This window comes from Carassius carassius, chromosome 24 (assembly GCF_963082965.1).
Source record: "Carassius carassius chromosome 24, fCarCar2.1, whole genome shotgun sequence".
Taxonomy (NCBI): Eukaryota; Metazoa; Chordata; class Actinopteri; order Cypriniformes; family Cyprinidae; genus Carassius; species Carassius carassius.
Genome location: NC_081778.1, coordinates 26,947,049 through 26,960,999, shown reverse-complemented (window position 1 = coordinate 26,960,999; position 13,951 = coordinate 26,947,049). Strand labels below are relative to the sequence as shown.

The 13,951-nt window shown below is 36.1% G+C and overlaps 1 protein-coding gene across 10 annotated transcripts in view; it reads left to right on the top strand.

Moving 5' to 3' along the window:
* The window catches only part of LOC132103332 (chondroitin sulfate proteoglycan 5-like), a 28,088-nt gene extending 18,417 nt beyond the window's left edge, over window positions 1–9,671 (top strand). The window contains exons 4-7 of one of the 10 annotated variants that reach the window (XM_059508353.1): window positions 1,331–1,487; window positions 4,499–4,555; window positions 7,287–7,388; window positions 8,916–8,949. In XM_059508353.1, the coding sequence (XP_059364336.1) occupies window positions 1,331–1,487; window positions 4,499–4,555; window positions 7,287–7,373 (301 nt within the window). In that variant the 3' untranslated portion in view covers window positions 7,374–7,388; window positions 8,916–8,949. Of the gene's footprint in view, window positions 1–1,330; window positions 1,488–4,498; window positions 4,556–7,286; window positions 7,389–8,915 lie in introns of all 10 variants that reach the window. The other 9 variants (XM_059508356.1, XM_059508348.1, XM_059508347.1 and 6 more) reach the window with 9 other exon arrangements.
* Window positions 9,672–13,951: the final 4,280 nt, after the last annotated feature.

Genomic DNA, 13,951 nt, shown 5'->3' with positions numbered 1-13,951 from the left:
GATCCTGAAGCCCATTGTTGTGCCATTCATCCACGACCATCACCTCATGTTGCAGCATGATAATGCACAGCCCCATGTTGCAAGGATCTGTTCACAACTCCTGGAATCTGAAAACATCCCAGTTCTTGCATGGACAGCATACTCACTGGACATGTCACCCATTGAGCACCCTTATACGCTCTGGATCAGCGTATAAGACGGCATTTCCAGTTCCTGCCAATATCCAGGAACTTCGCACAGCCATTGAAGAAGACACAATCAACAACCTGATCAACTCCATGTGAAGGAGATGTGTTGCACTGCGTGAGGCAAATTATATTAGATTAGATTAGATCCAATTTTATTGTCACTGCACAAGTGAGGTACAAGGCAACGAAATGCAGTTAGCATCTAACCAGAAGTGCAATAAGCAGTAAGTACAGAATATACAAGGTCTACAATATGTACAATAACTATACTGATAAGTATTATGGACATAATTTACAGATTATAAATACTATCAGCATATAGAACTATCAGTTCTATCAGTTCTATTCATACTATCAGTGCATAGAAAATATTACAGTGTGCAAAAATTGTGGTCACACCAGATACTGATTGGTTTTCAGACCCCCCGGACCCCCCAATACAGTAAAACTGCACATTTTAGAGTGGCCTTTTATTGTGGCCAGCCTAAGGCACACCTGTGCAATAGTAATGCCGTCTAATCAGCATCTTGATATGCCACACCTGTGAGGTGGATGGATTATCTCGGCAAAGGAGAAGTCCTCACTAACACAGATTTAGACAGATTTGTGAACAATATTTTAGAGAAATAGGCCTTTTGTGTACAAGTCTTAGATTTTTGAGTTCAGCTCATGAAAAATGGGTGCAAAAACAAAAGTGTTGCAATTATAATTTTGTTCAGTGTCCATTCAATATATATTTGAGAAGAGGAAGAGTAATGGGTAATGGAATGTCTAGAAGGAAGTGGGAAGAAATTGCGATCTACACATAAGCCCAGGAAACTTAATTTATTAATCAAATCTGAGCTCATTTTATGGTGATGAAATGTATCCAGCACTTCTAATATTTTAAAAAGAGTGACATATTTATTGAATTTGTCTCCTGGAATGTTGCATCACAGGTTGTGTACTAAATGTGTCTAAACTTCTGCCTCCAAAGCAATCCTAGAATTACACTAATGCTCTTTTCTCTTGCTCTCTCTCTCTCTCTCTCTCTCTCTCTCTTTCTTTCTCTCTCTCCTGCCCTTCATAACCTCATTGTAATATTCTTCCCCTATATTTTCCATTGTCTTCTTGTATTTCTATACCACCCCCAATCCTCGCAGCAGTAAGTACCGTCCTTCCTCGGAGCACCACAATGATAATTTCTCGTTGTCCACCATCGCTGAGGGCTCCCATTCAAATGTAAGGAAACTTTGCGACACCCCTCCTAACCTCCCTCATGCCCGTGCTTTGGCTTACTATGATAACATTATCTGTCAGGTAACGTGTTTCTCATCTTTCTCTTTCCTCTCCCCCTCCTTCCCCTCTCTGCATGGACCCGAGCGTCACCTTTGGTAAGGGAGGAGGTGCACAGCGCTCAGAGAGATGGGAACGTTTTCTCTGCTGAAAAGGTCTGCTCTCATATAGGAGTGTGGTTACTGAGCCAACAGTTGTTACCATAGCAACAGGGTAACCGGGAAACGGGGGAAAAAGCTGGAGTTTTTTGTTGGGAGCACTGCTTTTGATGCTCTGTTAATGGTGAGACTCGGCACTGTGGCTGGCTTGAGTCTGTCAGTGTCTGTCAGCCTCTTTTCGACTGGCTATCCATCCTCAAGGCCGTGTCCTATAGTTGAGCAGATAGTCTAGCCTATAGACACACTCTTTAACAGCGGTTTGAGAGACTCATGGGAAAACGGCCCTATTGATCCCACACATGAATCAATACAGAGGCAGATCTGGAAGACATGTTTTCCCCTGACACATACACATGCAGGCCATTTGTTTTAAACATAAATGCAAGCGACAGTGTTGTGTAATTTCATTTGGACCTTTTGGAATTTGGCTAGAGATGATTCTAGGTTTCTAGGTCCTTTCATTCATATTTTACCGTTCAGAGGAATATTTCTCGTTTTATGTAAGAGAGGTTGTGAGTTCGAGTCTATAACATGATATAATTTTTTTTTTTTTAATAATTTTAATAAGATTTTTTTTCAAATAATTTATTTTTTATTTTTTATAAATTATAATTGCATTTGTTTGACATTAAATATATAATGATGGTGTATGTATATATATTTTTTTATTATTTTTTAATGAAATAAAATTGCAGAAATTAAATTATTATTTTATTTGTTACATTTTTATTTATATTCATCTTAATTTTGTAATTTGTAATTGATTTGAATATTTAAAAATTAATTACTATTAATATTCATTACAATGATTAATGCATAATTTTATATTTTAGTGGTTGTATTATTGATTGATTTTGTAAAAATAAAAGGGAGCTAGAGACATTAAATTAGTACAGCAGAAATGTAATTATTGTTTTTTGATTTTTATTATTTTATTCAATTTTATTTATAATACAGTTTCATTTATTAATATGTTACTGATTTTTTTTTTTTTAATTAGAATTAATTTAATTACTATTAATTAAATATTAATTACATTCATTAATACATAATTGTATTCTAATTTAATTTACATTCTTTTTATTAAATCACTAAATGTAATTACTAAATTACAATTATTTTTTAGTATAATTTATAAAATTTTAATTAATTTAATTAATTTTAAAAAGTAATTAGGTGTAATTAGTTATTAGGTTAAAATTAGTAATAAGGTATATCAGTAATGGTGGCATAGGTGGTTGATTTTCATTTTGTGAGTTTTTTTTCTTTTTTTTCAGTGGAATAGAGAGTGTTCAGATTAGATGTTTTCTGACTTGAAGGAAAGATAAGATACAATGTAACAAACTTTGTAAGATCTAGAAAGGGAAGGAAATCCACTCTTAGTGTGGTCACTGTTTACAGCAAACATGATGAGAGATCACACAATGACAGATTTTTAAGAGTGAGTTAATGGCAGCATCTCTGGGTCAAGCATTGTGCCATGATTGCAGACCTTGGACTCCGCTGAGAGCGCCCACCCATGCCACCCTCCTCCCCCCATCACCCTGCTCCCCTTCTCTCTTCCTCTGCACCGCTGCATGTCTGACTGTTCACACGGGCCTCTAGTGGCCCTGTGGTCTGCTGCTGCATGTCCATTGCATCACATTAATATAACTGTCTGTCGTTTCACTCGTTTATCCTGGTTCAAAAAGATGAGAGGGTTAGTGGGCTCTTTCTGTGCCAGACCTCACCAACCAATGAAGTGTTGAGCAAAAATACAGGATAAACATCTGAGATGCAACGTCTCACTGCTGCCCATAGGTGGCGTAACACTTGTCTAACAGGTCTGCCGCATGGGTAGATGTAGATCTAACACGAGCGTCGTTCTCTTCTGTGGGATAACCATAACACAGCTTTCTTTTGGTTTCAATTATTCTGATGTGTTTTCGAAAATACAGTATTGCAGTGGAAAGTAATGGAAATTTTTTGCAATAGAATAGATATTTAGTTCATAAGATGTGCATTTTTGAGCACCTCGGTCATATTATGTTTACTACAGGTAAACTGCAGTGGATTAATAGTCTCAAAAACTCTCAATATGTATGACATCTACGTTAAATAAAACCATCTATGCATTTATAGTTCCTGTAAATTCCAGCTTGGATGTATCAGTCAGATCAAAGTAAAACCAAATCATAGCTCTACTTTTTAGTATTTTTGGGGCAAAAGGGACATGGTTTAAATGTCTTTAAGACCTGAGTTCAGAACTTATTTTCCTCCTGAGAGTTTTGAATAAATTATATATATAGTAGTGTAACTCGAGGTCACATTTTTAAAGAGTTACACTGACAAAATTACATTCTGTCACTTTTTACTCACCATATATCATATTTATTCCATGGAACACAAAAGGAGAAATCATTGAGAATTTTTATATATCTCTTTTCCAAAAAAGAATGAAAGAAAAAAAATACTTTTTCCAGTATATATTCATTTTTGTCATTAAATAGTCACTCTTTGTTAAATGAAAGAAAACACACACACACACACACACACACACATCTATCACTTTATGTCTAGCACACAATGGTTATATTTTTTTGCCTCAGAGTCAAAAACCTAATGACCTTAAAGGGCCCTAGATGTATGTCCACAATGTTGATGCTTGCATAAAGCAAAACAAAAAATTATAATAAAATAAAAAATAAACTCTAGGATAAATGGCTCTAGTGTGAGAACACTTCTCACCGCTGAAGGATCTTATGCAAAGGGCCCTTTTCTTATCCTTCTGTCTGTCCTTCCCTGTCACTTTCTTTCTGTATTCTCTATCTCTGTCTCGTTCTGAATGGAAATTATATTTATGAGGTATATAATCCTCTTAATGCCCCCACCCCTCAGAAAACCATGAGCAGATACACCTGGGAGTGTAAGACCAAAGAGGAGCCCAACTGTGAGGTAAGACTTACAACCCCACAACTCTGCCCAAAGAACAGCAGCTGTCCTTTCATTGTGCTGTTTTCCTGTCAATCAAACTGTACTGACCAATCCTGGCCCCTTCCTACCATCATCATCATAGTGAAATCAAACTACTTTTGATACAGTATGGTCCATTTGAATACTTAAAGGGATGGTTCAGCCCAAAATGTAAGTTCTGTCATCATTTACTCACACTCATGTCGTTCCAAACCTGTATGATTTATTTTCCTATTTTGGTGCACCACAAAAGTGGTCCATTTTGCATTAGATTTTAGAACAGTTTGCACATTTTTTCATCGCAAACGTTGATCTGCCTTCAAAACACCCAGTAACAGAGTCGCACAATAACGTGCGTCATCACTACAACACACCCTTTACGGCATTGGTTCTGGCTTTTGTTCACACAGAGCTCATTCTGGGACTGAATCCGGCAATGTCACTAGGTCCCCGACCCGGGATCAATCCCGGAATCAATCCCAATTGTGAGACCAAAGTGCACTGTGAAAGGGGCTTATGTCCACTAACAAAAAAGGTCACTTACAAATAATTATAGACCACCATAAGTGGAATTCACATCTGTGGGTGTATATTGTTTCAACTAGATTCGTTTGCAGAAATATAATATGCCAATATGAGATCAAGAATGAGATAAATTCTTCAAATCCTTTCAAACACTCCATGACCTTCAGACAATACAGGACGCCAAAATTGATTGTCTCCTCCAGCCGCTTAGAGCTCATCATCACAGAGAAAACACTCCTGAAAATTAAATGCATGCCATGAAACAAGGAATCTCTCAAGGCAAGAAGGGGGGACAAAATGTGGACAGTCAGGCCTCTTTAGTACCATCAGCTCAGAGCTACTGCTCCACAGATCGATATCCGCTTGAGTAAAAGAGCCAGGCTCTGGCTAGCAGCCAAAACACCCTCTTTCTCTCATGCCATCTCACTCCACACACACAGACCTAAACCCTCAGGAAGTCTGTGACTTGACAGATGTTTTGGAATGAAATAGAGCATATATAAACTAGAGCGGAGAGGTCAGATAAGTGAAGTGGTAGCCGCATATTCTTCACTCTAGAGATTTTGACTTGATTTAAAGGAACAGGTCAGGTCAAAAATGTATTTTATTCACCCTCATGTGTTGTTCCAAAACTGTATAGTTCAATCTCTGGAACACATAAATAAGACATTTTGAAGAATGCTGGTGAGGAAACCGTTACGGATTCCAGTGATTTCTGTTATATTTTTGGCTATAGTAAATGGAAACCAAAACTCATTGGTTGCCAACATTCTTCAAAATATCTTGTATTCCAAAAAAGAAAGAAAGTCAAGCAGGTTTGGAATGACATGAGGGTGATTAAATGACGTCAGAATTTCATTTTTGGGTTATCTTTCTTTTTAAAACAACATATGGACCATGCTAGTACACCAGAAAAGCTGGATCTGTCCAACCAGTCTCTGCAGTTTTGACCTCTATCCTCGCACTTTTCCAGATTCAAAATGTATACAATGAAATTTTACTTTATACACAGAAATTATGTGTGGTGACCCACTGCTCTATTCCCATGTGTCAGTTGCCCCTCTGTCCACACAATTTTAAGCTATAGTCCTTGCTCCTCTCTTGTCGTCTTAGTGTCCTTCCTCAAAGCTTTGCAGTTAGCTGCAACTGACACTTACTTAGGTTTCATTTCAGTTAAAATACTGCCTTAGAAAGAAGCTAGGTTTTGCTGTGTTGTGTATTACATCTAAAATTATGTTTAGTGTATAAATTTCAAAGCCTGCTAAATATATATGTACTAATATACTATATACCTTTATAAAATATTAATACTACCATTTGAAAGTTTAGGGTCATTAAGATGTTTTAAAATGTTTTTTAAAAGAAGGCTGTACTTATTTGATAAAAAATATAGTAAAAACTGAAATATTATGAACATTTAAAAGAATGATTTTCAATTTCAATGTGTTTTAAATGTAATTTATTGCGTCATTTATTGATTCATTTCATTTATTCATTCATTTATTGAATTTTCAGCGTCAATACTCTAATCTTCAGTGTCACATGATCCTTCAGAAATCATTTTAATATGCTGATTTGCTGCTCAGGAAACATTTATTATCAATGTTTAAAAATGTTTTGCTGCTTAATATTATTATGGAAATCATGACATATTTTTGAAAGAATTTTTTTTAATTATTATTATTTTTATTTTTTTTACATTTTAAATGTCTTTACTGTTACTTTTGATCAATTTACTGTGGCCTTGCTGAATAAAAGTATTAATTTATAAAAATAAATAAAAAAAAACTTACCCAAATTATTTGGTAGTGTGTGATATATAGACGTTATTATTCAAGAGTTGGAAAAAAAAAGTTTAAAAGTAATTAGGGATGAGCCACATTATAACTTGTCTTGATTGGCTAATACCTGTCAGCATTCTCTCAATTGTTTAACTGTCTAATTAAGCTTCAAAAGAAAATGCATTAAAATGTAATACATTGCAGTCCATGGTAAGAACAACATGGTAGCCTCCACTTCTCAGTAATACCATAGCAAAAGTTGACTGGAAGGATGCAAAGAAATAATCATCAGTCACCTCCATCATGACTCTCTTTATACCCAAAGAAAATCCCTCAAACAGCTCAAAAGAAGTGTCCCCATCCAAACACCTCCCCATCCAATCGCAAATAAAAAGCACATTTTCTAGTTTCATGCCGACGGAAGAAAGGACGCCCCCTTTCCGGTAACGATGGAGGTGGCGTATCCCCACGTCCTGCCCGAAGTTACAATCTAAGTCATCACTGAATGGGTAAATCATCATTAGTTGTCTCAAAATGTGACACACCCGTGCCTTAATCCAACTTCATCAAGGGACAGGAATGCCATATTAGCTTCTTATCCAACAAAACAAGTTTTGCCCAAACAGCTTCCCCTGAAAAATACATGCTAGACCAGCTCTGTATTGAGGGCGTCAGTTATCCCTAAAACCAGTTGTTTTTGTATTTAAAATGATGCAAATCAGCTTTAATTCACTATGAAGCTCAAGTTAGATGATTAAAGGATGTGTAAGTCTTCAAGTTTCAATTACTGCTCTAATTAAAGGCCACTGAATGGTTATTCCACAGAGAGAGAGAGAGAGAGAGAGAGAGAGAGAGAGAGTGCTAGGATTTATTACTATGGCAGGTGAGCTCCTCTTGCCAGAACTCTTGTTTCAGTCCATGGCTTCTCCTGTTCACTGGCGGGACAGGAGTGTGGGATGGGCTGTATGAGCTTTGATGGGTTTGCATGTATGCATGTGTGTCAGGACACAGCCTCCGCTCTGCCCAGAGGAGAAAACAGCCTCAACCATTGATCAACTGCATTCAATTGATTTATTTGATGCAGGATCTGTTCCCGCAGTGCCGTCACACTCCAACTTTTTGGATGTGATGCCAAAGTGTTTTGGAAATAGTATCTACACATTTATTATTATAATTTATATTTATTAAAAATTTGTATGTAAACAACTACATTTATTCACTACATATATTTTGGTTTTGGTTTGGTGGAAATTATTTTTAGATTTTTATTTTCTACTAGCAGACACAGTATGTATTTATTTATGTATGGTTTTATTTATTAAAAATGTTAATAAATTTTGTAAGTATTACGAGACCTAATGAGCAATATGATTATAGTTTATTTATTAACTTTACAATTGCACAGTATACTATTAAAAAAAACATTCATTATAAAAGACATTATGAGCAATGTATTTATTTATCTACATTAACAATTTTATAACTTTACAATTGCACATTATCTAATTGAAAAAATATATTAGAGTAGGAGAAGTAATGGACCATATGATTTATCATTTATTTATTTTAAATACTTAAAAATGTACTGGGTAATTTGCAATTGTAAACTTAGTAAATAAATAAATAATTTCCCTTGTGACATCTCCTACACTACTTTAATGGTGTTTCTTTGGGGGGGGGGGGGGGGGGGGGGATAAAGTAGTACATTATTCTTTTAGCAGACGCTTTTATCCAAAGCAACTTGCATCCAGGCTAACATTTTTTACCTATCATGTGTTCGCTGAGAATCGAACCCACAATCTTTTGCGCTGCTAAAACAATGCTCTTACCACTGAGCCACAGGAACACATTATGAGTGTGATTTATTTATTTTTATTAATTTGTTAAATTTTTTTATATATATATTTTAAATCATTTAACAAATATACAGTTGCATATTATCTAATAATTTTTTTTTTAACATTTAATAAAAGTAGATGACGTAATAAACAATATGAGGTTGTTGCAGAGGTCTAACATGGGACTATCTTTCTCAGGATGATCCTAATGCCCAGAACAAGCTGGAGGACCCCGTGAAGTCCCCCCCACCCAAAGAGGACGAGTCGCTGAACATCCAGAACTCACTCACCCCTAAGCATGAGAACCATAAGGTGCTGGGCGAGGAGGACTCTTCGGAGGTAAACTCGCTGCAGAACAACATGATGTAGAACAGAAACAAAAGCACCCCACGCAACCACGTCCACGATCACTTAAAGCATCGAGAAGCAGATGCAATGAGCAGCCACACCCACCACACCATCACCACATGACAGAAACCTAAAAAAAGAAGAAAAAAAGAAAAGAAAAAGAAAACAACCCTCATACCCACTGAGTCTCCACCTCCTGTCTCGCCTCTTGTTGCAGTCTTTTTGCCCTGTAGTCGACCCGCCCCTGACCCAGCCCTTATATATTCACACACCTACCCCTGCCTAACTGAATTATGGCATGCGCTGGTGTATATTGTTAAAAAAATAAATAAATAAAGCATATTTGGGTTTTCAAATATCAAACGTTGTCATAAAAGAAAAAGCTACTGAGAGGTTTTGATGTTTGTCTGACTAATTCAGTGAGTATGTATAAATATATGAAAAAAACGCTTGGATTGATATAAAGAAAAAAAAACAATGTGTCTTTGTTTTGATGTGATTTCTAATCCTTTGATGTACTAGTTTTATTTTGTACTTTTTTGGGAATATAAACTACGACGAGAAAAATATCTGCCAGTTGTTGAAATAAACCTTTTTAACATTAAAGTCCTTGTCCGCGTGTGTTCCTAGCCTGCGTTCTTTTCCCTGGCCAGATGCTGTCTTGCACTCACTATCTCTTGCTTTGCTTGGTGTTGCGCATGGCTTTTTGATACCTGCCCTAAGGTCTGCATCTCTTTAGACCTTCACACTGACGGGGTTGTGCAGAAGCTGGTAAGCCTGTCATAAGGTGGGTGACCCCAAATCATACACATCTTTCACATCTTTCTGTTTTTTTATTCTGGTATGAATTTAAAATCAATTGCATCAGTTTCGGAGGTGATAGGGATCAGCTAAGACTCATATTAGAGCTTTTGTATTAGATATGTCTCTCAGCAATGGTCTTCAACCTTTTCCAATTTAATACTGCATAATAAGCATGGCTTAAAATAACCTATACATCTATTGTCAGGGAAAAATGGCATAAATTGTTTCTTTAGTCAAGGGCTTGAAATAGTCAACGCTGGGTCATTCTATCCCCAGCTAGCGGTCCTGGGTTATCTTGCTACACATTTCATACTACTCATGGAGTAAATTCACTGTACATTCCTAAATTCTTTATTAATGTTATTTGCATATTTGCAATGTCCGTGTCACTGACTGGATGAATGCAGCACATGACCTGTTCATATAGCATCCTCATATCATAAGACCCCTGATTTAAAAGTAAAAACCTAAGGTTTAAAAAAACAAACAGCCAGTTAAATGGACCATAAAGAACGCTATCCCTCATAAGTATCTCTTTTCCAGTCAGTGCAGCTGTCAAACTGACACACCAAGATTCCTTTCTCTTATAAATGAGTCACAGGTTCTTTATTGTGGTTTCCTCTTATGAGATTTTGATGATGAGGTTTGTTTCAGCCCCAAAGCAAAGACTCCTTCACCTAACCACACTAATAGAGAACAAGTTCAATTGAGACTGCCAGCAAATAGGGAGCAGAAGCACCGCTGAGACAATTTTTCATTTAGCAGTGCGAGTCAGCCATTATTTTTATTCATTTATTTTTATGTAATAATAAATAATAACATTTGATTTGATTTTTCAGATTTTTTCCAGTCCTGTGTGTTCAGTACCTCGAGGGCCTCTGGTTGCAGGGCTCTTTGTATGAATCTCTATTATAATGAATAATAGGGACCACTTCATCCTCTCATTCACAGAGCAACATAAGTATCTTTTCAATGCACCACAGATGCCTATGAAATCAGATCCTGGAACATACAGACCTACATAATCACGTCGAGTCTATATGGTCACATTGTCTGTGAAACTCGGTATGTGAAACTTGTTCCTACTTCAATGCTCAAGAGCACTTCGCTTAGTTTTGGCCAAATCTGAGTTCGAGGCAGCTCCACTTATTAAAGGATTTTTCTTAATCTAATTCCCACCCGCTTCCATGACAACAGCATATACACAAGTATCAAAAACAAGGGAGAGATCACAACATGTGCTACACACATTAAAAATAAAAATCCTCTGTGCCCTGAGGTGGCTCTCAGTCTCTGACACTGTGAAAAAGGACACAGTACTAATGTCCCCAGGCACTCCTGCCTCAAGTTTTGGTTGAATCCAAACCAGCTCGATCTCACCATCTCTCTAGAATTCTTTCACTGCTTTCTCTCCCTCCCCTTCCTTTTTCTGCCGTGCTGATCCTCATGCAAATGCAGCTCTGGGGGTGTAATCGTCATAGAAACACATTCTGATAGTATGGCTCATTGCTAGATTATGGAGAGGCTGGTCAATCTCTGCTTTCATTTTCTGTCACTCAGGTGGAAGTGTACAGCGAAATACAATGAAGATTCTGCATTTACTTGAAGAAGCTCTCTTTTACACTGACATTTACATTAAGCAGACACTTTTATCCAAAGCGACTTACAAATGAGGACAATGGAAGCAATCAAAAACAACAAAAGAGCAATGATATACAAGTGCTATAACAAGTCTCAGTTAGCTTAAACACAGTACACAAAGCAAGGGCTTTTAAATAATATAATAAATAAAAAGAAAAAAAGATAGAATAGAAAAATAATAGAGGAAGCTATGGTGTAAGGTCTTTATTTGTAATGTTTGTTATTCTGAATAAAGTAACTTTTTTATTTAAATCAACAATTTAAAATAAAGATTTTTTTAATTCTGTTATTCTATTATTTTTATTATATTTTTTGTATTTTATATATAATGTTATGTAATAAAACAGTTGACGTATTATACACATACATAGTTATACTTATTTTTATATTATATAATATTGTATTTTCTTTAGTGTAATTTATATATTTATTTATTTACGAGAAATTATACAAATAGTTAAGTTAGATCTGACAAAGGGTCGGATATAATTTGTTTTCAGATGACATTTGGTTTGTTAAATCTAATGGCAATAGCATTTATACATTAAAATAAGGCCTAAGTCTCCAAATGCTTTTGGGGCCACTAAACAAGTTCTAGACTGTCCTGTAGAATCAGAAGTGCACTACATCATATAATTTGCTTTTAATGCTCCTTGCTTCTTTATACCAAAATGTGACAGAAAGCAATTCTTGAACTGGCACATAATTAACTCTGTGTGTATATTATAAATGAATCTGTTTTACCTTCTGCGTCAAGTGCTGTATGAGAGAGAACATTGAGGTGTGGCATCATCCGCCTCCACCAGCATGGGTACATGGATGCAGCATCCCTGCTTCCCCATTGGTTACAGATACGGTGGATACCATGATACCATGACATACAGATCTTCATGACATATAGAGTTCATCCATTGGCCATTAGAAATACTAGGACACAAGCGTGCACACACACAAACATTCAGCGCATTGGTTTAGGAGATTTAGATTGTGTGGGTTCATCAGAACATGCTGAACTAATAAGGAATGCTTAAGATTATTAATGAGGCCTTTGGAATGTGGGCTGAGAAGCCTTTGTAATGGAAATGGACCCGACAGATTATGGCCCAAAAGCTTAAATACTCCCACACCCCACTTTTCCCCAAGTGTGATTTGTCCTGCTGAGTTTGGCACGTCCTTTTGATGTTGAACAGCACGTGAGATCAGGAAGCAGGTGCAGGAAAGTGAAACTCTAGGTCACATTTCACCCTAAAATAAATGTATTTAAAAATGATACAAAATAATACTTTATTTTACAGTTCCCTTTTTTGTAATGCCTCCAGACAATTGTCTTATTATTAAGTTTTGTTAAGACATTTTTGTATTTACTATTATTATTTATTATTTTGTCATTTAAAAAAAAATGGTTAATGTTATTTTATTTTATTTTATAAGTTTAATTACATCAAAATCAAGAGTTTGATCCCCAGGTAATTTATAAATTCATAAAAATGTAAACCTTGAATGCATTGTTGCTGTGGGTGAAATGCATGGAAGTATTTTATATATTATTTATTTAGTTCTCATATATTTATATAGATAAACACACGATATATAATGTAACTGTAATGAAAATAATTTATGTACACAAAATTCAGAATGTCACATAAAATATTGATGGTCATAAAATAGAATTTTCCTAAGCAAAATATAATGTCAAATTTCTATAAGTTTTGTTCGTTTGTTTATTTGGTTGGTGGTGGTGTTGTTTGATATGAAATGTGATGTTTTTGACAGCTTTCATGTGTTTCTGTCAGATATAAACAATCATTTGATTGGAGGAAAGATGATCATGTTTTTATAGAACACATTTTAACACATACATTGTGTGCCAATGGAAATCTGCTTTGTGCACCTCTCTTTGCGTGTGTTCTCTTTGCAGAGACGAATGACAATTGACATGGAGCTTCACCTTCCCAAAATTGCCAAAGTCCTACCCAAGCCCAACCCATTAGTCCACTATGACGTGTTCCTCTATAAAGTGGCCAAATCACCAGCATATGGCAGGGTAAAGCACCGGGTGAGATGGGAGGACTGTAAATATTGTGTCTATGAGTCTCCCTCCTACAGCCCCGCCAGCACACGCTCACTGCCTGCAATCATCCACGGGGGGACCTCGCAAGAACATCCCATGAACTCTGAGCAGAGACTATGACCAGCATCCTCAGGGTGCTTGAACAACACTGTAAGAATGGTGACTTTCATTCAGACTTTTTTGATACTGGCCTAATGGTGCTCAGATAGTAAATATGTAGTAGCAATTGAATGTAATGCTAATTAAATGCACTGTACCATAATGCGTGAAATACACTGCAAATGTTTTTCCCAATAAGATGGTCTCTGAGCTAAGAAAAATGAACATCTCTTGGGAATTTATCCTCACCATATTGTTTAGAAAAACCTTT